At 45.3% G+C, this 23,580-nt stretch overlaps 1 protein-coding gene across 2 annotated transcripts; it reads right to left on the bottom strand.

Moving 5' to 3' along the window:
• Positions 1 to 826: 826 nt before the first annotated feature.
• Positions 827 to 21,502, bottom strand: TRIM7 (tripartite motif containing 7). 2 transcript variants are annotated; one of them, XM_036766031.1, is made up of 8 exons: positions 20,893 to 21,387; positions 18,361 to 18,456; positions 13,761 to 13,991; positions 11,946 to 11,968; positions 11,280 to 11,395; positions 10,460 to 10,495; positions 9,828 to 9,908; positions 6,387 to 9,515 (listed from the first exon to the last, which is right to left on the bottom strand). In XM_036766031.1, exons 1-8 carry the CDS (start codon positions 21,385 to 21,387, stop codon positions 9,001 to 9,003), a joined length of 1,593 nt encoding a protein of 530 aa, XP_036621926.1. In that variant the 3' UTR covers positions 6,387 to 9,000. The 2 variants fall into 2 exon arrangements, with proteins under 2 accessions (XP_036621927.1, XP_036621926.1); XM_036766032.1 differs by lacking the exon at positions 9,828 to 9,908 and having other exon boundaries at positions 827 to 9,515; positions 20,893 to 21,502.
• Positions 21,503 to 23,580: the final 2,078 nt, after the last annotated feature.

Below are 23,580 nucleotides of genomic sequence, written 5' to 3'. Positions count from 1 at the left end.
ATAAGAGATTCCTGGTTTCATATCGAATCCTCTTTTTGTGTTCTACTGTATATGTAGAAATGCTCTTTTTTACAAGGAAGTGTCTAAGTTCAGTGTATAATTTTAAAAGGCCGTTCTGGCCAGCCAAGGAGAGGATCCGGCTGCAGCTCAAGGCCACGAGTGTGACACACCTGCGGCCCATGGGTGATGACTTTCGCCGGTACCTTAAGATGAAATGCGGCAATTGAGGCGAGGTGTCGGAGAAGTGGCAGTACATCCGGCTGATGGGCGGTGCTCCCCTGAAGGGAGGCCGGGGCTCTGCAACCATGGTGCAGAAATGTAAGCCCTGTTCCCGGGACAACTCCGTTGACATTCTGAGCAACGGCATCAAGCCTGACAACGATGAAAAGAGTAAGAAGTTCAAGACAGTCGTGGAGTTTGAATGTCGGGGCCTGGAGCCAGTTTACTTTCAACCCCAAGACCACATCCCCAAGGGCCCTGACCCAAACTCATCAGCTGTTTGCCAGTTCCACCCAGGCTGGCTTTGCTGCAGAGTGCGCAGAGACCTGGACAGTTTGCGGCGACATAAACCTGCTTGAAACGGACTGGACGGACTAGGACGAAAAAGCCCAGGTGTTGGTGGGAATCTACAAGGTCACTCATCGGTCTGTGAAATGCTGAAAGAAATTGCCCCTTGGCCCCCGATGGACCGCCATGCACAGGTTGGCCTCCAGCCTGGCCTGGCCTGTAGTTGTAGCTTCCCGGATTGTGCCAATAAAAACTTGGGTCACCCTCCCCCCACAAAAAAATAAATTTTGAAAAAGACAGTAGTCAATGCAATTTGCTCATAGCAAAGGCATTTATTAAGATGGTACATACCAAGAACAGTTGGTGTGAAGCATTCCTCACATAAAACTGGGGAGAATTCCCCCACAAATACACAAAGCATCAGTGGGGAAAACCGGCGAAGACCGTAAGGTACAATGATAGCGAGGTACCGGTGTAGAACATAGCAATGTCAAAGGCAACTCCCAAGTCTTGGTATTTCAGGCCTAGCAGCCTTTTCTCTCCTTATGTAAGCCTTTCAAAGTGGCTCCTTGGGTGCAGAGTCTGCTGGGCTAGTTGCTCAACTATCTCTCTCTCTTCTCTGCTGCCAGGAGTTTCTTTGGAGCTGTTTCCTCCCTCTGGTAACTGTCTTTATCTGAATCTGTATGGAATGTGGGCCTCTGCTCCTGGCTGGATATATTCTTTCTCTACTGGTAAACTAGTTCTGATTCAAAGCAACATGTTGGATAGGGAATAGAAAGTAGGGAATAGAAGAAATCTCCTCCCCCTCTTGCTGCCCTTTAGGATAGATGCAAGGATCTATGCCACAAGTGCCTCCAACCCTCCAGTTCTGAAATTCACTCAAGGTACAGAGGCATGAGGATAATTTTTCTGTCAATCCTTGTTCCTTTCTTGACTCAATCAGAAAGACTTCATCTCTCATAAAGGGATTGAGCTCTAGAAGCCCGTGTTAGTTTACTCCTCATCACCTGGTGAATGATTATATTCTGGGCCTTCTTCTTTCTCTTTTCTTAAAAAATAATCTTTGTCCTAAATGATGGCTCTCTGGGAGGAGATGGATACAGTGGGAAATCTTGGTAAGGCAAAAATTAAAAATCAGTAAAAATCAACTTTTTAAAAAATTGATATTTTTTGACATACTTTCCCCATCTCAACATCCCTTATAACAGATTTTTTAAAAATAACCATATCTGAGAGTCTATTCAATATTCCACATCCATCTTCCCCATTTCTGCAAAGAAGGGAGGTTCATCTTCGCTGAGGCCAAGCTGAGGCTCTCCTTACACAGCATTCAGTTTTATTTCCAATAGATATTCCCCGAGTATAAATTTAGGTCACTTTTCTGCTCAAGAAGATCCATTACCTCCCCATTCAATTCAATTCAGCAAGCATTTATTAATCAAGTACTGTGTACTGTATACTAGACTCTGCTAGATAAGCCTACAAATGTAAAAATCAACCCTACCTTTCTGCCCCCAGGGAGCTCTATAGTAAGGAAAGAGGAAGTAAGCAGAAAGAAAGCAGTTCCAAAATATACAAAGAAAATTTAAAAGAAAACCTATCATTTTGAAGGGCAGGACACTAGCAAATGTAGGGATGGGAGGTGTAACACAGGTTTACTATAGGAAGTGGCACATCTCTTAAGAGAAAATACTAACTTCGTTTTTCACCTAAAGTCCTTTGCAATCTTGCTATAGCCTAGCTTTCCAGGCTGTTCCTTCCAAAAAGGCCTACTTTCTACTCTCTGTAATAGGGCACTTCTGGGGCCTTTGCACAAGTTGTTCCCCATATTTGAAATACTATATTTCTTCTCTCCCTCTCCATCCTCCCATAGACTATATAGTTCCTAGAGGACAGGAAGGTGGTTTTGTTTTTGGTTTTTTACTCCCTAGCCCTCTTCAAGGCTAGTAATGCCCAAGAAACCTTCCTTCTCTGGCCAGGTAGGAGGCAACATTCTAGCTACAGAAAAAGCCTAGAAAACCCTCCAGTCTCTAATTAGAACTACAGTTGAGGAATGCTCTTCTGTGGCCATGTGTATGGCTTATGTGTACACTTATGTGCCTGTCTCTGGACCTAGTGGACCAACTGTTGTCATCTCTTGATCTGGGACATTCACTCTCAAGTCTCGGACTTATACTCAAAATTGAAAAAAAGGAACTCTTTCTTTGTAGGTCAACTTGAGTAAACACATTGGGCTTCTGCCCTAAGGAAGCCTTTAACTGCCAGGAGAGGGTGGGAAGAAGAAAGGAAGAGAAATTCCTCCTCTCTCCTATCTGGGAAGCATTCCAGAAGTTGAAAAAGAGAAGGTAAAAGAAGCCTAAGAAGTCCTAAGCAGGTCTATATACTCCCTTTTTTTATATGGCCAGCACAGAATGGTGACTTTTTTTTTGACTAGAGTCCAACCTCCTAAACATCCAAGTCAACCAATTCGTCTTTCAATCAGTGTATGTCTTCACATCTTTCTCTGTATTCATCATATTCACTGTTATCTTACAGCGCAGTAATATTCCATTACATTCATGTATCACAATTTGCTTAGCCATTCCACAACAGATGGGCATCTACTTGTTTCCGGTCCTTTGTGACCAGAAGAGCACCTATAAATATTTTAGCCTAGGTGGAACCTTTTATTTTCTCAATGACCTCTCTGGGGTATATGCCTAGTAGTGGAATTCCTGGACAAAAGGGTATGGCCATTTTAGTTACTTTATTTGCATACTTCCAAAATTTTTTCCAGAATGGGTTGTACCAATTCACAGCTCCACCAATAATGCAATGATTTTCATCTTTTCACCTCTCCAATATTATTTCCATCATTTAGAATCTTTGCTATTTGTTTTGATTTGCATTTCTCTTATTAGTATTTTAGAGCATCCTTTCATATGGTTATTAATAGTTTGAAATTCTTTTGGCATATTCTTTGGCCACTTTTAATTAGAAAATAGTTTTGGGTCTTTATTTTTGTTAGTTCATAGTTCTGTTAGTACGTATATCTTAGGCAGGAAACCCTTACCAGAGATATTTGAGTCAAAAATTACTTCTCTTATCCTAGTTGGTTAAGAACTGTTTCCATTTCATGTAAAAAATTATCACAAAACTGTGAAAAGTATACGATCTGCTTCTCTTGGTCTTTTTATGGTATGATCTTTAATATTCAGATCACATATCCACTTTGAATTTATTATAGAAAATGATATGCTCATTCAAACCTAATTTCTACAAGACTACTTGCCATTTTTCCTAGGTGTACTCAGCAAATAAGGTCTTTCCTAAGTAACTTGTTTTTTAGGTTTATTGAACATTGAGTTCAATATTTCTGGTTCTCCCTTGTTTAATATGTTCTGTTGACTTTTCTATTTTTTAAACTAGTACCAAATGGTTTTGATTACCGTTGCTCTGTGTTATGTTTAAAGGCCCGAAAAAGCTGTTTTTACATTCATTCCTTTTTTCATTTCTTGATGGTGTGGATAGTTTCTTCTTCCAAATGGGTTATGATGTTATCTAGCCCTGAAAAATATCTCATTTGGCACTTTTGCATAACATTAAATCTGTATATTAACTTTGGTTCTATTTGAATTTTTCTATTGGCCCAGCTCAGCCATCTGTACCATATATTCTTCCAGGTATTTAAGTGGCTCTTTATTCCTGAAAGGAGTATGATGTAATTGAAACTATGGATATATTGAAGATATTTTGGTAGACTGTCTCCCAATTTTTAACTTTTAAAAAAATATATCAATTTGGCAGCTGCATGAGTGATGGATTGGAGGCCAGTTTGGAAGCTCTTGCAATACCCCAAGAGAGATGATGAGGGCATAAATAACTCAATCTTACCTTTCACCTTTCAAGCACAAACCTAATCTAGTCATTTCTCACTTAATATATTGATATTTCCTTAACCAGACTACTCCTCCTTGTTTCATCCTCTCTTTGCAGTTGACCTTCATGATTACTAAGTTTTCTTCCCTCATTGCTGTTCTGACCGTACCATCCCCCTACTTGGATGTTTACCATTACACTACAGAGCATTTCCAAAATCCAGTCTTAAAACTTTCACTGGGTTCTCTACAAATTACTTGATTTTCTTAATCTTTAGAACCTCCCCTTTTCTTCTTAGATTGAGTCAATATTCCTTTTATTAAACATGCTTTTCTTCCCTCTGGGCTTTTTCCTAAGTTATACGTGTTGCCTGAAATACCCCATCACCAAAGAATGACAAAACATTTCACCACCTTTATTCAGGGTTCCTAACACTTTACCTCCTCCACGTTACTTCCCTAATTAGAATCGTAGAACAGATTTAAAGCAGTAAAGGACCTTGGAGATGATCTAGGCTAGGGCAAAACCCTCATTCTACAGATAAATGAGGCCTAGAGAGTGAAATTATTTTCCCCAGGTCACACAGGTGACCCAGAACAACTCCAGGAGTATCCTGATACCTCTGGGATGAAATAAAATAACTTCTATTGGGCATTTAAAGCCCTTCAAAATCTGACTCCAACCTACCTTTCCAGTCTTATTACATTTTCCCCTTCACATAGAGCCACACTGATTTACTTGCCGTTCCTCACAATCTCCCATCTCTGTGCGGCTGTCTCCCTGTGCCTGTAAGGCACTTCCCCATCACCATGGCCACTTCCTTTAAGAGCTCAGCTCTACGTGAAGCCTTGCCTGATCTCCCTAGATGCCTGTGCCTGTTCCTAAACACCGCCTTGTATTATCTTACTTATGCACCGTCCTTGTTGCCTCCCTCCATAGAATAAGGGCTCTTTGAAGAGTTTTCATTATATATTTGCATTCCCAGTGCGTCCCAGTGCTTGTTGAAAGAGCTGGGATCTGGACTCTGGTCTTCTAACGTCAAATCTAGTGATCTTGCCACTCCATTCAAAGTAGTCAATTCTTAGTGATCCAATGTTGCAGTTAAGTAGCCTGGCCCTGGACTCAAGACACAGGAGTTCAAATCTGCCTCAGACAACTATTTAACCTCATTCTTCAATTCCCTCCTCTACAAAGATGGGGTAATAAGAGCCACTACCTCCCAGGGTTTCTGAGATCAAATTTATTTGTAAAGCACTTTGCTCACCTTTAAGTGACATAGAAATGCTGGTTATTACAGATGTGGAAATTCACTTTTCATCAAACGTTTGTGTGGGCATCTACGTGCGAGACGCTGTGCGAGACGCTGTGGACCTCTTACCGCTCTGTGTGCAAACCAGTCATCCAAGAGTCAGCTCTAGTTCCCAGAAAAAGGAAGACTGAGACACATGGATCCCTAAAGAGAAAAAGGAGCTTCTGGACAGATATCTATGTCCAGAAAAAGGGGAGCAAGGAAATGCCTTTAAAAAAAAAAAAGGAAGGCAGAGAAAAATAAAAGAACAAAGTGGATGGTAGAAGTTAAGGTGACTACTATCAGCTCAAAGGCAGGATTCCTGGAATATGGGAGTTTCCAGTCAGTTTGGGTAGCTGGGCTTACCTCAAGCCTGGTTCTACCGCTGCCTCCACAGGCGGTGTGGACCTGCCTCAGGAAATGTGACAGACCCTCCTGTTCCCACAACCACCCAGCTCACCTCCGCCACTTAATAGGGACCATCATTTGAACACGGAGAGTGTGGGAAGGAACCTCAGGTCCTTCTGAGAATGGGAGAGTGGAGAGAGGAACTCACAGAATCAGACAGAAACGTGATGACATCACAAGTAACTGCTTTGCATACAGCCTTCTTCTAGGGCAAAGGTTCTTAAGTTTTGTGTCATGGGCCCTTCTTGACAGTCTGGGGACACCGATGGAAAGACCTCTTCTCAGAATAATGTTGTGAATTGAATAAGATAAAATACATAGGATAACAAAAGAAACCAATTATATTGAAATACAGTTAACAAAAAAAATTTTTTTTCAAACACAGGTTCACAAATCCTAAGAACTCCTGCTCTAGGGCCTAGATTCTATGCCAAACTTTTCCTTTCTCCCTACCCAGAGCAGCTACCAGTCAAGTAAGTATTCAGTCCTGCTACAGAGACATACATTCACTTAATTATAGCATACTCACATGCAAACATATCTATATGCACAAGCAAGGACTCAGACACACTCAGAACATTCAAAAACCCTCCTCCATTACCACACAGCCCCAAACGGACAAGCACATATTAGTACTGAGAGTACAAGTACACACAAGTACACCCACATTCACATAATGGGAGACTACAATAAACGTATACTCCCTTCACACACCCACATACACTACTATCCAGATTCCCTAAATAATGTACACATTCACACAGAAATACTCACATCACCACTCAGGATAGAGAAATAATCTATAGATACAATCACACACGGACTCCCAGAAACCCCTCAAGGACATACTCCCCTTCCCACCCACCTCACCCACCAGGAAACCAAGTAATGAGATGAACTCATAGTCTGCATTTCTGACTCTCCGAAGGAAAGCTGATCAGGGAAAGCCACTCTTCCTCCCTTCTTGGTCTGTTCCCCTCCCTCTGCCATAGTCACGAAGAGCAGGAAATACCACCAATTGGGGAAACTGAGGCACCATCCTGGTAAAGAGGCCGTGAAGATCATGAGGGAGAATCTAGAACCCGGTGATTCAAGGTCTAGATAATATGTATATTTATGTATGACATACTTTCTAGGTGTGCTTCTTGGAAAGGTGTTCCAAGTGTATTTACATCATTTGGCCAAACAGTGGCAGGAAGTACCTGCATATTGATTATGATGAGTGCATTCGTGCCTGTAGGTTTGTACACTGACGTGACTGTGAAGTTATGAGTGTGGATTTGCACATGGATTTGGGAGCAGTGATCTATCCCTATAGTCGGTGGAGGGCATGCCTTCATATTGGTTGTGCTGGTCCTTTGTTTTCCAAGAGGACCATGGCATCAGGGAAATGAAGATATGACTTGTAGTTAGTTGCCTTTGTTTTGGTTGAAGGAGGGCTGTGCAAGGTCACCAGCCTCACTTTCTCCTCCAGAGCCATCTGGGTCCAGTGACCAGATATTGATCAGGATGACTGGAGATGACCCAGGATGCAATGGGAGACCCTAGTCTTTTAGGCTAAAGCCTTTTCATATAATCACTTAAGAGTGAGGTAACACCCATGCAGTGAATAGGCTCCCTAAGAAGTGAGTCAAGGGATGGCCCCTTTAATTAGAAAAAAAGAAAAATAAATCAGGTTGGAAGGGGAAGACCTTCAGGGTGGGTGTTCCAAAGAGAAAGTTACCATTGACATTCACTCTAAACCAGGAGGGCTCAAAATACAGCCATTAAGTGGAGCTTCGGCTGGGACTTATGGTGGTACAATCTATTTTTAATGGCCAGAAGCTGCCCACTTAACGTGGGGTTTGCTGGCTAGATTTCTTTCTTTCCTTCTATCTGTCTTTCTTTCTTCTTTCATAAAACCTTAAACCCAGTTAGTATTGGTAAGCTGTTATATGGTGGAGGTGGGGGAGGGGAAGGAAGGTTATAGGGCAGTGTGAGTGTGAATTCCCAAAAGTGTGTTGGCATTTATTCCCTTGAGTGGCTGCATGGTCACATCCAGGGGCAAGGGTCTAATTCTAGTCTGGGCGGAGACTGACATCTTAGAAACTGAGCTCTTTCCTGATTCCAAATGTCAGCTGTAGCCAGGAAAATTGATGACCTCAGAGTCCAAAGACAAGCAGCTAAGTCCACTCAGCTTTGAGTCCACTTTTGATCCTGTTGGCTACAGCCTGACAAAAGTACAAAGCAGAGAAGATGAAATGTCCCGCCCCAAACCCAGAGCTGCCTTCCTCCTCAGTCGGGATAGCTCAGGACTGAGATTCAAGTACGCAGGAACCTAAAGAACCTAGGGAATTTGGCTCTTCCCCCTACCACCTTTCCCCAACACCTCCTAAAGTCCTGGGGAAAATGAAGAGGCAGAAGAAAGCTGAGACGAAAGCCAGTATCAACAGCCAGAGAAAGGAGACACAGAGCAGGTTTAAGATCTAGAGATGAAGTGAGACCAGGAACAAGGAGCCAGGCAGATATGTACAGCCTAAACTTGCTACTTGGCCACAGTTGTTGCCACCTGCCAAAGGGAGGGATGGCCAAAGTCCCCAGTATCCATAGGCCTCAAGGTTAAATCCACAGATGAGTTTTGGTGAAAAGGTAGCCCAGCACAAAGAGGGGAAATGGTGAAGTCTGTATGAGATAATCTGGCTTCTTTCCTTGTAATAAGCCCCAGCAAGAGGCAGGAGAAGGCATAAAGCCAGCACATGGCAAACAAGAAGCCAGGATTTGGGAGAGGCCTATACATACAACATTAACTTCTTGCTTGTATCCCATCTCTCAAAGAAAACAAAGTGAGATCTGGCCAGGCAGAAAGCCAGGGTTGGCAGGACCAACTTCCTGTAGCTCCCAAAACCCACAGGCCTGAATCAGCCCCATCCTCTTGGTGGCCCATCCCTTCTGGCCCCATCTCATGGCCAGATCCGCAGGTATGTCCCAGTAGAGCAGACAGAGAAGAGGGGAAAGACTCGCTCTCGGAAGGCCACTCGGAAGGTGTAGATGTGCCGCATGTCCTCCGCAGCGTAGAAAGACACCGCACCAGCCTCTAAATCCAGGGCGACCCGGACCCGGGCCAGCCGCCCCCCGGGGCTCAGGGAGGTGCGCTCGGGAGATGTCACGGCCCAGTACTGCCCACCATTGAGCTGAAGGGCCCAGACGCCCTCTTCGGGAGTGAAGGGGGTGAGGCCCTTACGCCGAACGCTCTCCCGGGCCACCCCAAAGGCCCAGCCATCGGCCGAGCCCACCTCCACCTCCCAGTGGTGACGGCCTGAAGAAAATCCACGAGAGGCCAACACTCGAGTATTCGTGTCAAAGCGCCGGGGATTAGGAGGCAGATCTTGGGGTCGTGGGCCCAGGCGGACACTCTTGAGATCCAGTGAGAGGATGAGGCGGGGGTTGGCTGTGTCAGGATCCAATGTCAATTCCACTTTGGGGGAGAAGGAAAAGAGGAAAAGACAAAGGCAGAGAAAAGCATCATTGGGTATAGCTCCCTGACTCTCGGTGGGATATCCCCCCTCCTCTCAGAAAAGCTGTATCTCTCTCTTCTCTTCCTAAACCTGACTCAAAAAAAAAATCCCTTTTCCATTTGGAAGCCTTCCAGGATTCCTACATCCCACCAGACCCTGACCATTCCTTTTATCCTGTGTACACTCAGATCTCACTCTGACCATTTGCACTGTGCTCTATGTTAAAAAAAAAAAGTCAGTGTTAAGTGTATGCCCTGTATCCCCCATCATACCAGGAGCTCTCCAAGGGCAGGGACCATGTTTCTTCCTTTCTTCTGTCTCTCCCCCCCAATGTGCCTGGTACAGGGATCTATCTGTACAGGGCGGGCGGGAATGGGGGGGAAAGAGGCACATCAGGGTCAGTACATGTTGTAGACTGACAGACCTTCCCAAAATAAAGTATCCAGAGACCCAGGCCATAGTGTTGCTCCCTCCCCCTGGGAGAAGTGCCAACAGTACAGGTTACCCCACAGGCCACAGAGAACATGCCCCATTGCCCTCTGGGGTAGTCCCACCTGCATAATGGAAAAGGCAGAAAAAAGAAGAGGCACATCTATAGAAAAAGACCCACACAACCCACAAAAAAAAGACAAAAGTAATAGATGTCAGAGCTGGAAAGGATCTCAGGTTCAGTCTCATTTTACAGAGAAGACGGAGGCCCCAGGAAAGAGGAAGTGACTTGCCCATGGTCACTCAGCAGAGCCAGGTCTCCTAACTCCTGGTCTGGGGCTCTCTGCCCTATAGCACACGTTGCCTCCCTCTAAGATAGCTGGCGATGCCAGAGAGAGAGACAGAGACTGGGAGACAGATCTAAGAGATGGGGAGAATCGCTTTGCTTTACTTCTTTACTGCTAACAACATTTACCTTTCTCCTCTTTTTCCAGTTCTCCCCGAAGATCCTCTGAAAGGAGGAGGAACACAAACAGCAAGAATGAATGTTCTAGTTGAGTTAACAAGTCAACATTCATTCAAGCAATATTTTATTAAATCTACTATAAGACCAGGCACTGGGCTAGGCAGGGCTGGGAAGGAAGGAAGAAAACAAGCATTTATAGACTTCTACTGTGTGCCAGGCACTGTGCTAAGCATTTTACCTGGAAGGTGGGTTACATTAATGTCCCCATTTTACAAACAGGGATCAAGTGACTTGTCTGTGATTACGGGGCTGATAAAAACCTGAATCCACATTCGAATTCAGGTCTTCCTCTCTCCAAGCCCAGTGTTCTATCCACTTTGTAACCTATCTGCAGGACCCTCAAGGAGTTTAAAATGCCGCCCTGCTCCCCATCCTGCCTTATTCCAGTCTCTGCAGCCCACTCAAAGTCCTTCCCTGCACATGTATTCTTTCTCCAGGATAAAGAATGGAACAGTCTCTCTGGCAAGACAGAAAAGACACCCTTCTAGGGTGACCCTGTTGCTGCTTATACCTTCCCCTTTTTGCACTGCTCTCTCATCCTTCCCCACCAGCTCCACCAGGATAAAACATTCAGAACCTAAGCACAGGGCCTGTCACACAACAGGCATTTAATGAACGCTTTTGAATTAACCAGCTGACAAAGCTGGGCTATAGTATCTCTTGCCCCTCCTGCATGAGCCTCATTAGACACATTTTAGCTTCTGCTCTCTCGTACGCAGTCTCTGTATTCAAACCCTCCCAGCTACCCATCCCCAACAAAACCCATCACCTTTGAACTTCTTTAGCAGTCCCTTCAAAACAAAGGTCTTGAGTGAAATATTCCAAACTTTACTCTTCATTTCAGAAGAGACTGAGGCTGGTTTGGGGCCAGGCACATTGTCACACCTTGGAGGGAAGAACAGAGAGGATGTCATTGGCACCAACTACCTCCCTTTCCCTGGTCTTGTTTCCCTTTTGGTCTCTGGGAAATGGAGCCATGAGAACACCCGGTAATGAGAAAGGGGCTACCACAGAACTTCCTAGCATGGTTCTTGTCTTTTAGTCTGTAGGAACCCCCATGATAGACTCTATCCCTCTCCTGACATGATGTCCATTTCTTGCAAACAGGGTTTAATGTGCGTCCCACCTCCAGGAAGAGTTGATTAAGTAGCCCATCTTAGTTCCATTCCTTCTATTTACACAGGCAATGTGGGGAGGATTCCTGGGGAACCACAGAGCATATGCCTGGAGTCCTCAGAGGGGATGGAAGCTACACTGTTAAGAGCTTGGTGGTAGAGAAGAGAACCATTCCTCCAGAACCCTTTACAACCACGGCTTGGCATCAACTTTCCTTGGGGGAGGTCATCCAGTTTTTCCTCCCCACAACGGTGGATATGAAGAGAAAGGATAAACAGAGAAGGGTTTTTAAAAATGCAAAGAGTTATAGTTTACTTACCTGCCTAATGTGTTCTTGAACTCCTAAACAGAAATAATGAAGAAAATAATCAACACTGAACATGCCTTATTCTCCAGACAAAGAAAGAAAAATCAGGTTAGGCTTCAAACAAAGAAACCATGGTCATTTCCTCCTTCTCTCTGATTTTCTAAGACCTGAAAACTATCCCCATAGGAGATCTCATTTCCCCCTACTTTGTAGAGAAAAGTTTTCTCTTCCAGGTTTTGGGGCCATAATACAGGCCAAATTTGTTGCCCGGGGTCTTCCCCTCCTCACAAGGTGACATTTTCTTAGCATCTGAATCCTGCCTACTCTGTAAAGCCCAGTTCAGGGGCTACCTCCTCTGGGATGTTTTCCATGAACACCCTTCTTCCTCTGAATTTCTATGGAACTTCTTATCACACATTTGGCACTTAGCTGCGCACTGCCTTGTATTACTATCTTATTTTGTTTTAATATTTGTGCTTTCTATCCCTAACTGGACTGTATAAGTAACCTCAGTCCCGTACCATGTCTTACACTTCTTCGTGTTTCTGTATCACTACAAGAAACCTTTACGGAGCACCCTTCGTGCTAGTTTCTTCGCTCTGTTGATTACCTCCAATTTATCCTGTATACATGTCTTTTTGAACATAATTGTTGCGCACCGTCTCCTCTGCTAGACTATAACCTCCTCGAGAGCAGGGACAGTTCTTTTGCCCTGTTTTGTATCTTCCTCAGTTACTGCTGTGCCTGGCACACAGTAGAAGCTTAATAAATGCTAGCACAGAGCTTTGTATATAACAAATTCTCAATAAATTGAACAGAGACTACAGGAAGCTACAAGGAGAACATGTAGCCTTCCAACTTTCCAACAACCCCAGCCACAAATTCCTTACCCTTTAATGCTATTTGTTACACACATGGTTAGAGAACTTTTTTTTTGGCAGAGTGAGGGGGGAGTTGGGGGAATGGGATGGGATTACAGGAAACCTATGATGTTTCTTAAACCAAGACCAAAGAGACAAAAGGGTACCATGATAAGAGTTCAGGATTTAGAATCCAAGAACTAGGGTTTTAATCTTGGTCCTGCTACTCGGTTTCCTCATCTGTAGAATAGGGACCCCTGAGTTCCCTTCTAGCTCAAATTTATGAGACATCTCTCTTAGCTAGGGAACAAAACCAAGGCTCTATCACTGATGATCTTGGAGAAAAGAACAATCGGCCATCTGTGCTACACGGTTTAATCAGCCAACATACAATAATGGAGCATTGTTGTTAGTACAATGTTAGGTGCTAATATAAAATGAAGTTAGAAAGCACAATAGTCTCTGCCCTCAAGGAGCTTACAACTAGATCAGGGAGACAACTCTCACTCCTAAAGATCTCTAAGTCTCATTCCCCTTGAAAATAGGTAGGTAGAAACGGACCAAGGTCAGACACCTAGACTCAGAATTGAGACTTCGGCAAAGATTTTCTGAATCCAAGTCCAGTTCTAGTCACAGGAAACAAAAGCAAAGGAGACAGTACGCAGCCAAGTGCTAAATTAAGACTGAATACTCTCAGCGTTTGAAGCAGAGGAAACCAGTTTGAAATTCTGCTACGTTGGAGGGGTTGATTTCTCCCGGTCCCTTCCAACACCACAATTCTATGATCTTCATAAAATCACAGAATCAGATTCTAATATCCTCTTACTCTAATATCACCTTGCTTACTACTCCGTCCCACCCAAAAGAAGCCTTGGTGATATGATAAACTTATAGTATCTCGCCGGTATTTTCCCACTATTGTTGAGTCTTAAACAATCTTGTCTTAAACAAGTCAGGCCCAGCTCACCTGCAGGAAGTCCAAGTCAGGTTTGTGGGATGTCTCTTCCATCTCGGTGGTGAGTTTCGACAGCAGGGAGATCTCGCTTCCAAGCTGGTTCAGGTTCTCAGTTTGCCTTTGGGTCACCTCCCTGGCCAGCTCTTCCAGACGCCCCACCAGCCTGCTTTCCTGCTCCATCAGGAAGGCCCTTAGTGCTTGGAACTCAGCCCCCACCTTCTCCCGCTCCACAGTCACTTGCTTCTGCCAAGGAGAAAGGGAGTGGGAATAAGTTAAGAGACACGGATCTCTAAACACTGAGATGAGATTGTGCAGCCCATAAAGGAAGAACACACACTCCCACCTCTCAACTACATATCAGAATAGGCACACATGCACACCAGTCTATACATACTCATATAACAGAACTTGTTCTTCTGTATACTCTCAGACACACATTCTCATCTATTATATAAACATATTTCTTCCTCTTGGTTACCAAGTCCTTCTTATACACACCCCATTCATCTTATATGAGATGAAACTATATATTCATAGAATCATTCTAATGATCTTTGACTCTATCATTCTAATAGTCTTTCTTATTCAGCCTGTCAGTTAAACAAAAAAAAAAAAAAAACAAGAACAAAACTTATACATCTACAATGGAGTCAGGAAACCAGGATTTCAGCCAGCTAATAACTCTCAATGTGTTGTGCTGGGCAGCAGATGCAAGGCCCTCTGGCCAGAACATAGCATCCCAAGGGTCTGTGCAGCCTAACACTTCAGAAAAGAGAAGAAAGTCTTTGGGTTTTCCCCAGCTTCTTCTTCCTCCTCCCAGGTTCTCTGTTTCTTCCCCATGAAAAAATAACCCTCTGCCCTTATGGAAATAAAGCGTTGTTCAGACAGCCTTTTTTTGCTACACAAGCATGTTAGGAAATGTACCCAGATTTGCTACTGTCCAACTCCTCACTCCATATCTAAATGATCATCTACCCTTTGGGATTACACACTTACTCCAATTATGCTACTATTATTCAAAATCTTTTTGGGGACTCCTCTTCTAGAGCTGCTTGTCTTTAAAGTTTAGAAAACACATTAAAAAAATCCAGTCTATTTTATGGTTAGATATATCTAGAGCTGGTATATATCCCATCCTGGTATTGCAAAACTTACCCAAAGAAACAGATTCAAATGTAATTGGAAAATGTTTAGTAAAATAAATAAAAATGCAGCATAGCATAGATAATGTCAATTTGTGTTTTTCTATATCAATATGAGGCCTTCGGGGGTCTGTTTCTACTTGGGTTTGCATGGTGGATAGAGTGCAAACTACTCCAATATCTTTGCCAAGAAAATATAGGGTCATGAAGAATCAGACACCACTGGAAAACAACTTAACAACATTCACGGGTTTATAGGCAGCTAGGGGGTACAGTGGATAGAGTGCCAGGCTAGAAGTCAGGAAGATTCATGTTCAGGAGTTGAAACCTGACCTCAGATACTTGCTAGCTGGGTGACCTTGGGCAAGTCATAAAACCCTGTTTGCCTCAGTTTCCTCATCTGTAAAATGAGCTGGAAAAGGAAATGGCAAACCATTCTAGCATCTTTACAAAGAAAATCCCAAATAGAGTCATAAAGAACTGGAAATTAAAAAAAAAACCCAACAAATCTGGAGAGGCAACATGGTCAAATTTCTAGAGTCAGGAGACCCGGATTTGAATCCCACTTCTAATTCAGTCACATACAAGTGACTTAATTCCTCAGAGCCCCAGTTTCCTTGCACAATCTTTCACAGTCCCTACCTGCCAGGATTGTTGTGAGGAAAGCATTTAATCTAATGCGCAAGGTTGCTGTGAACAAAACAGGCTTCACAAACCTTAACGCGCTACATAAATTATTCTCTTTTGTAATAACAGCAACTTACATTTACATATTACTTTACAGTTATAATCACACTGTGCCTTCATGCAAAGAATCTCTTTTTAATCCTCTCTAGAACCCCATGGGATAGGGCAGGTAGACATTTTCCCTATCTGGTAGATGAAGAGGCTTAGACTCAAAGAGACGCCCCAACCATCTTACCCAAAGTTACACAGCTAGGCCTCAAATGAAATGCGCTGGCTCCTTCCACTAGACCAAGGTGACAAAAAAATGTCATCCAGTCTGGTCACTTACCTTACCGACTGAGACTGCCCATGCCCTTTGGCTGTTTCCAAAAATCAAATCCAAATTAAAACTAGCAAGATTTGCAACTTATGAAAACATTCTAGAACCTGTAGTACATTCTTCTACAGAATTTCCAAAGAAGAGTTCAAAAATGTTTTGGAACAATGGAAGTATCATTAGAAGACATTGTATGTTCTCCCAAAGTAACTACTGTGAAGAGAGTAGCACTCGATTGGGAGCACAGACTAAGGTAACTGTCTTAAAATCAGTCATTATCCATTTACTCATCCATTTACTGTCTTTTCTAAAGAAGCAACCTTGCATGCCCTCCCTGCTCTTCTGTTCAGTTACCTAAGACCCACAGGTTCGTATTCATTCATCCACTCACAAAGTCAGCAGGCATCTACTAAGAGCCTGCTAGGCATGGGGTATACACACAGAAAAGCCAAACCATCCCTTCCCTCGAGGTACTTACATTCTCTCAGCAAAAGCAATTCCTTTAAGTAGATAAAGGACAAGGGTGGGAAGAGGGAGGGAGGGGGAAAGGCGAGGTATCAGGGGAAAGATTAGAAAAGGCCTGCAGTGAAAAGAAGCTCTTAACATTCCACTCTTCCATATTTTGGAATGGGCCTGTTCCAATTTTCTTATTCATATTTGTCTCTCTCTCCAAAACGAAAAAAGAAGGGCTCCTGGATGTTCGTCAGATTTATTGATCTACGTGAAGGAGAGATTGAAGTGGGGGGGGGGGGCAGTTCATGGTATAAATGAGCTGTTCTGAGGGCATTATCCATCATCACTCCACCTTCGTACAAAATGAAAAACAGGCATATGGAGCTTGTTGACTGAATGACTGACTGGCTGAGGCAACTTCCCACCTAGGGCAGAGGCAGATGGGAGTATATGTGTTTAAGTGTCAAATGCCAAGAAGTGATAAACAGGACTTTGGGGTAAGGGTCAGACAGGCAGGGTCCTACAGAGCTAAGCATATTAACATCCTCCGACTATGTCAACTTCTTAGCTTAAGATTTTATCTTATTTTAGCCTTCTCCTTAATTCCCCACTAAAACCTTTTCAAGGCTACTGTGTATGAACTGTATTAATGGAAGAACTGACTTAACCAAAGCCCCATAAGCTAGGGCTTTTGCAGCTAGGTGGCACAGTGGATAGAGAGCAGTGCCTGGAGTCAGGAGGACCTGAATTCAAATCCAGCCTCAGACACTACTAGCTGTGTGACACTGGGCAAGTCACCCTGCTTGCCTCAATTACCTCTTCTGTAAATGATCTGGAGAAGGAAACGATAAAGTCACTTCAGCATCTTTTCTACGAAAACCTCAAATGGGGCCATGAAATTGGACGTGACTGGAAAACAACTAAACAAAAAAGCCAACTAGCTAACTAGTGGCATTGCAGATGGAGGAGGTGGAGGAGAGAACGTTGAAAAATAAGGCATATACAGCATCCCATCCAAGCTAAACCAAACATCAGGCAGAATCCTTCAGAATGAGATCCTGCAAAGACAGGTATAGGAAGCGTAGAATTTTAGAGGGGGAAGGAAGTTTAGATTATCTCTAAACTAACTAGAACCGTGAGAATGTCATAAGAAACATTTTCAATATTTGGTAAGGTGAGTGAGCATTGATGAGTCACTCCAAGTGCCCTAAAACAACTTTATGCCCTTAAGTTACCCAGGAATTGTAAGAATTGTTGAAGGGAGAGTCCACACCAGGAGTTGCCCCTCCCTATTGAAATCACAGCAATCACAGACCAAAGGTAGGGCAAGGGAGTACTTTTGACCTGACAAAAATACACATACTTCTCCAGCAGCAAAAGGCAGGTATTCCAGGGTATCAGAGATCAGTTAGAAGGGTCATGAGCAGAGGAACTCCCAAATCCTCTTTTCTGGAATCCCAGAAGTCCAAAAGTAAAACGCAGCCTGAGCCCTCAGAATTCTCTGACCTCCAGTTCTACTCAGTCTCCCCATTATTGGTCTGTGTGCCTGCCTCAGGTAATAGAGCAGAGAAAGACAGAAAGCGCCTCATATATGCATGCACCCATATCCACCTCAGACTTCTCCCAGACATACACACATGCTCCTCTCTTCTACACAAATGAATTCTTCTGCAGAGACATATACTTCCCTCTCTCCCCATCCTTCAAGTCTATACAAGACCTTCCAAGAGTTTTAGTGCAATTTTAAGCTTTAATAGTTTTAACCTGCACCAAGACTTTTGGGACATCCTGCGTGTGTGTGTGTGTATATATATATATATATATATATATATATATATATATATATATATATATGTATATATATATATATATATATACATTTCTGTCTCTTCCACCCATAACTGTACCTGTTCTTATTCCACATACACCTATTTGGAAGTGGTGCAGTAGTCACATTGGGTACCCAGACTATGGTATTCAATATAAGGTACCTCCCCAGCCTCCACCTCCTCACCAGGAGTTCTCGGCTCTCCTTCTCCTCCATGGACTTAAAATCTTCAAACTCCTCCAATTCCTTCTTCAGAGCACCTAGCCGGGACTCCAACATCTCCTGGATGGGAGGAACAACAAGTGAATTCACTGACTTTGAGTGGGGGAGAAGGAAATTTAGAACATCCCAGCTTTTCCACCATGCTTTGCTCTCAGGATACAGGGCTGATTCTGTTCACTGAAGAAAAAGCAAAAATAACCTTCGGTGACCGGAGGGTTATGCGAGAACAATGACCCATGGCTATGATAAGATTTGAACAATGGCACAAGGTCCCCCTACTCAAAAATATCTCCCCCACAGGCCTGCAACAACCTAACTCTCATCAGCCTTCCTCTATTTTACCTGAGCAAACATTCAGAATCACAGAACTCATAGTCGGGAGGGACCTCAGTAGCCACCTAATACAACTCATACCAGAAAGGAAGAACCACTGCAGCATACCTGACCATTGGTTCAACTAAATAACGGGGCAGATACTTGGCAAAGTGGAAGATCTGAGTTCAAAACCTGACATTAGATACTTGCTGGCTAAGTGGCCCTCCTCAAGTCCCTTAACCTGTTTGCTCAGTTTTGTCAACTGTAAAGCGGGGAAGATAACAGCAACTACCTGAGAAGGTTGTTGCAAGGGGATCATTCCCTTCCCTGATCATCCAGTTTGAAGAATTCCAATCAGGTGGAACCCGCCATCCCCCAAGGTTGCCCATTCTGTTTGTGGGCCATTTAATTGTGAAGAAGGTTTTCCTGATTCCAAGCCTCTATCTGCCTGTGTAACTTCCACTCAAGTGTTCTTGTTTCACTCCTCTAGAGGGTTGTCTCCAAAAGACCACAGCTAAAATACACAAGCTTCCTGCCATGTGAGGGAAGTAATGGGAGCTAGGGGAGGACGGGGAGAGAGCTAACCTTTCGAAGATGAGCATATATTAGGAAGCCTGAGACAAGAACTGGTGAAATGCAATTGTGGGGGGTGGGGGTGGGTAGTATTTTGCTCCAGGCTAAAGTGTGGCTGGGAAGGCCCAACCAGAACATGGGGGTGGGAGCGATGAGATGTATTTATATAGCACTTCTAAAATGTAAGTAATGGAACTGACATACATTTTCATTTGAGAGGGGGTTCTTAAACCTTTTTCTTTTGTCATAATGGACCCTTTCGGCAGTCTGGTAAATGAGACCCCTTCTCACAATCTTTTTAAAAAATGAAAGGAAATCAATTATATTGAAATAATTACCAAAAAAAATTAACAGGTTCACAAACCCCATAATCCTCTGAGCTATCACCCAAAAGTAATAACCTCGTTCTACTGAGGAGGAAACAGACTCAGAGTAGTAACTTGTCCATTGCACCACAATGCTTCTAAAATAGTAACAGCTGTTACCGAAGATGCACAAGGCATTCACTTCACAGGAGCCCTGTCAGGTTGGCTAGAGCAAGTATTATTACTTGTATGTATGAAGAAGCTGAGGCGGTGGTCCCACATCCACCCAGCGATCTGTTCATGAAAGGGCAGGGACAGGCCTCCACACCAGTGAGGAGGCTTTAGGTGAGCACTACCCCTCGGTAAGGGTTGAGGAAGGCAAGCTTTCCTCTAACAGGTGACTCCTCCGACTCATCTAGGAAGCTTGCCACCCATCTGTGGAAGGAAAGCATCTAGTGGCTGGATGGGAGGTCTCCAAATTCCTCCCAGTCTTAGCACATTCCAAGGACCCCCTCATAACCAAGAGAGGAAGAAGGACGGAATGTACCGAATTGAGGAAGGGGTGATGAAGAATAGCGCCCATGGCTCCAGGGGTGACGGGGCATTTATCAGGAGGTGTGTGTACCAGCAGGCATTTCTGCACTCCTCATTTCGCCCAACAGGGGCCTGATCCTACCCCAGCCCTGGGTGGCTCTCAAGAGCTCTGCCAGCTTGGAGGAGATTGTCCCACACCTCTCCCCAAGCCTTCGCCACCCAGGGCTGGGACAGCTTGGCAAAGTCTACGTCTCTTTAAGCAGGAACATGACACACCGGGGATGAAGGAGGAGGAAGTGGAAGAACCACGGGGGCTCGTCCCGTAGGTCCAACTGCCATAGCAGGGGAGCCCACCTAGGGGCATCCGGAGCATAATCAGTGGGCAAGCATTTATTAAGCACCTCCTATATGCTAAGCCCTGGGGATATAAAGAAGGGCAGAGGGCAGCTCCTGCTCTCAAGGAAATAGCAATCTAATACGGGAGAGGACATGCAAACAACAAAGCAACATCCCCGCAGGATTGTCATCGGGGGAGAGCGGGGGTACGACTCCGAGACTCGGGGGAGACGGGGAAGGAGAGGAAAGCAAGGGGGGCAGACAGGGCTGGGGGTCAGTGCTGGGTGAAGGGCCGCAGACGAAGACGAGAAGAGGGGCGAGGGGCGGGCGGTGGCTGCGGGGACCGGGAGCCCGAGGGGCAGGCGGCCGGCAGCCGCCACGAGGAGTCGCTCAATGCCAACGGCCCGGGCGCGCGCAGCGGGGTCTCCCTCACCTTGGCCTCCTGCACCGCCTCGTCCAGCGGCAACACGGCGTGGGCGCGGTGCTCCCGGGCGCGGTCGCACACCACGCAGATGGCCCGCCCGTCATCCTGGCAGTAGAGCTTCAGAGGCTCCCCGTGCTGGACGCAGCCGGACACCAGGCTCCCCGCGCCCTCCCCGTCCCCGTCCCCGCACGGGGAGAGGCTGTAGCGGCGGAGCAGACTGGCCACCCCGGCCAGCTGGCGATTGGGGCGGAGCTGGCTGGGCCGGGCCGGCTCCCGGCACTGAGGGCAGGGCAGGGCTCGGGGGGCAGGCGACACCGGGATGCCCGGGCGCTCCCAGCAGCGGGCGATGCAGGAGCGACAGAAGCTGTGGCCGCACTCGATGGACACGGGGTCCTGGAAGAGCTCCAAGCAGATGGAGCACGTCGCTTCCCCGTGCAGCTCGGCCGCCAGGGCCAGAGCCTCGGCGCCGGCACTAGGGCCGGACCTCGGCCCCACCGCCGCCATCGGGTTCGGCGGCTCCAACTGCCGCCGCTGCCGCCGCCGCCGCCGCCTCCGCTGCAACACCCCCAGTTCTGGGATGGCACGTTCAGCCAGCCGCCTCTGGGAGAGGGCCCCGGGACTGACTGAGGGGGTGGGGCTCTGAGGCAGGGGCGTGGCCTGAGGCTCGGCCCGAGGGAGGCGTGGCGTGGGGGTCGGGGAGCGGACTAAGATGGAGGGTCCCTGGAGGCAGGAACGAGCTGAAGTTGTCTCCTCCCCTGGTGATGCTGACTAGTCCTGAGCATGAGAGCCCGGGTACCCTTGTTCTCCAGTGTGCAAAGGCTCAAGCCAATTCTGCCCCCAAACCCCTTCCCCAACCCAAAAAGTGAAACCACAGACAGCTCTAATTACTCCCCTCCCCTCCCCGCCTCTCGCCAGCCCTGCCCATACCCAGGCTCTTCCTACAGACGGGGCAGAGTGTGGGAGTCTTGTCAACCGTCCCTACCCTGTCCCCAAGTCTCTGGGTCAACTTCGGATTCTTTCTGTGTCTCTATCTGTCTCAATAATAAGCATTTATTAAGCGTCTACTATATTCCAAGCACTGTGTTAAGCACTTCGGATACAAAAAGAGGCAAAAGACAGTACCTTCCCTCAAGGAGCTGACAATCTAATAGGGGAGACAACATGCAAATAAATATATACAAAACAAGCCATAACTGGATGAATAGGAAATAATAAACAGAAGGAAGGCACTAGAATTCAAAGGAGGTGGGGAAGATTTCCAGTAAGAGATGAGAGTCTGTTGGGACTCCGCGCGCTCTCTCTCTCTCCCCCCCCCCTCCCTTTCACATCTGTTCCTTCCTCCTACCCTCCTCTTCTCCTTACAACTCACCCCTCCCCATTTTTCCTGGCTATCCCAATTTGACTGGCTCAGCTGGAAGAAACAGACCTGAGCAGGTGGAAAAGCAAAGTCCAAAGCTGATATCTATCACTCCCACAGTGAGGAGAGGAGAGTCCTGATAAGCACCCTGACCCATGCCTCTCTTCCCCCTGTAGCCAACCCCAGTGTCAGCCCTGGCTGCATAATCAGGCCTAACAGGGCCAGACAACCTGAGGTGTTGAGTTTCCCAAAACCTTTCCCAGGCTCCTCTGCAGTACTAAATATAGGACCCCTGACCCAAATCCCTAGCAACCCCCTAAATGTCTTGCTTTAAATAGATAATTTGTCATAACCAAACTCAGTCCTGGAGAAGAGTCGAAGAAACATACTTACCTCCCTTCTTTACAGTTGTGAAAAAAACATCAGATCAGCCATATATGTTGGCTGGTTGGCTTTGCAGAATTGCTTTTCAATTTATTTTTAAACTTTGTTACAATATAAGGCTGAATGGATAAGGGCAGGATATATTCAGAAATACAGGTAAAGCAAAAATAAAATATATAAATAAGAAAAACATTTTGAATGTTTTAAATATTTGAATATTAAATATTTTAATATTTTAAATATTTTAAATATTTAATATTTTTAAACATTCTAAACCACAAAAAATAATTTAAACAGATTATCCATTCTTCTGTGTCTCTCTTTCCTTCTCATTTTTGTATTATCTGATCCATATGGTCCAAGAAACTAGTCCTCAGTCCATTCACTATATGTATGTTTCACGTTTTTAGTAATTCTTTCTCTTTTTCTCCCCGCGTTTGGATATTTCTCTTCCTGTCTTTGCTTGACTTAATTCTCAGTGATGAGGGTTTGGGGTGAGAGGTGCTCGACACCCCAAAGTACCGACACACCGGGTCCTGCCGAAAGAATTCGGCTCAAGCTTTCTCAGCCAAGGGAAAAGATAAAGTTTATTAAGAGTTAGCCAAATAGACCTGCCCCAAGACATCCCACCCCTTGCGACGCCTGTAAGGAAAGCGGACCAGATCAATCCGAGCTAGATTGGATCTGACCCCCTTCATGGAGGCAAGATGGAGATTATATACACAAAGGTTGTGGGAGGGATTGAGGGGTGGTCTGGGGTGGCCAGAGGAGGGGTCTAGGGAAGGACTTAAGGAGGAGTCTAAGGAGGAGCCTGAAAGGACTGGGATGAGGTCAGACTCCCGGGTGGGGGAAATAGCTGAAGGCTATATGGAAATGACAGACCATAAAGGGCTGGGGTAGCGAGCTAGGGTATAGATATTTTGATCAGGATTAAGGATGGGAAACAGCTGGACAAT

This window comes from Trichosurus vulpecula, chromosome 7, assembly GCF_011100635.1.
Source record: "Trichosurus vulpecula isolate mTriVul1 chromosome 7, mTriVul1.pri, whole genome shotgun sequence".
NCBI lineage: Eukaryota > Metazoa > Chordata > Mammalia > Diprotodontia > Phalangeridae > Trichosurus > Trichosurus vulpecula.
This window is presented reverse-complemented; position numbering and strand designations above follow the sequence as displayed.

Bases quoted from the DNA above. Each gene is read 5' to 3' on its own strand.
- TRIM7 (XM_036766031.1), bottom strand. From the start codon at position 21,387: ATGGCGGCGGTGGGGCCGAGGTCCGGCCCTAGTGCCGGCGCCGAGGCT. The intron at 18,457-20,892 runs GTGAGGGAGACC...CCTCCCATCCAG, and splicing joins AGGCGGTGCAGGAGGCCAAG to GAGATGTTGGAGTCCCGGCT. The intron at 9,909-10,459 runs GTAAATGTTGTT...CGCCCTGTACAG, and splicing joins ACTGGAAAAAGAGGAGAAAG to ATAGATCCCTGTACCAGGCA.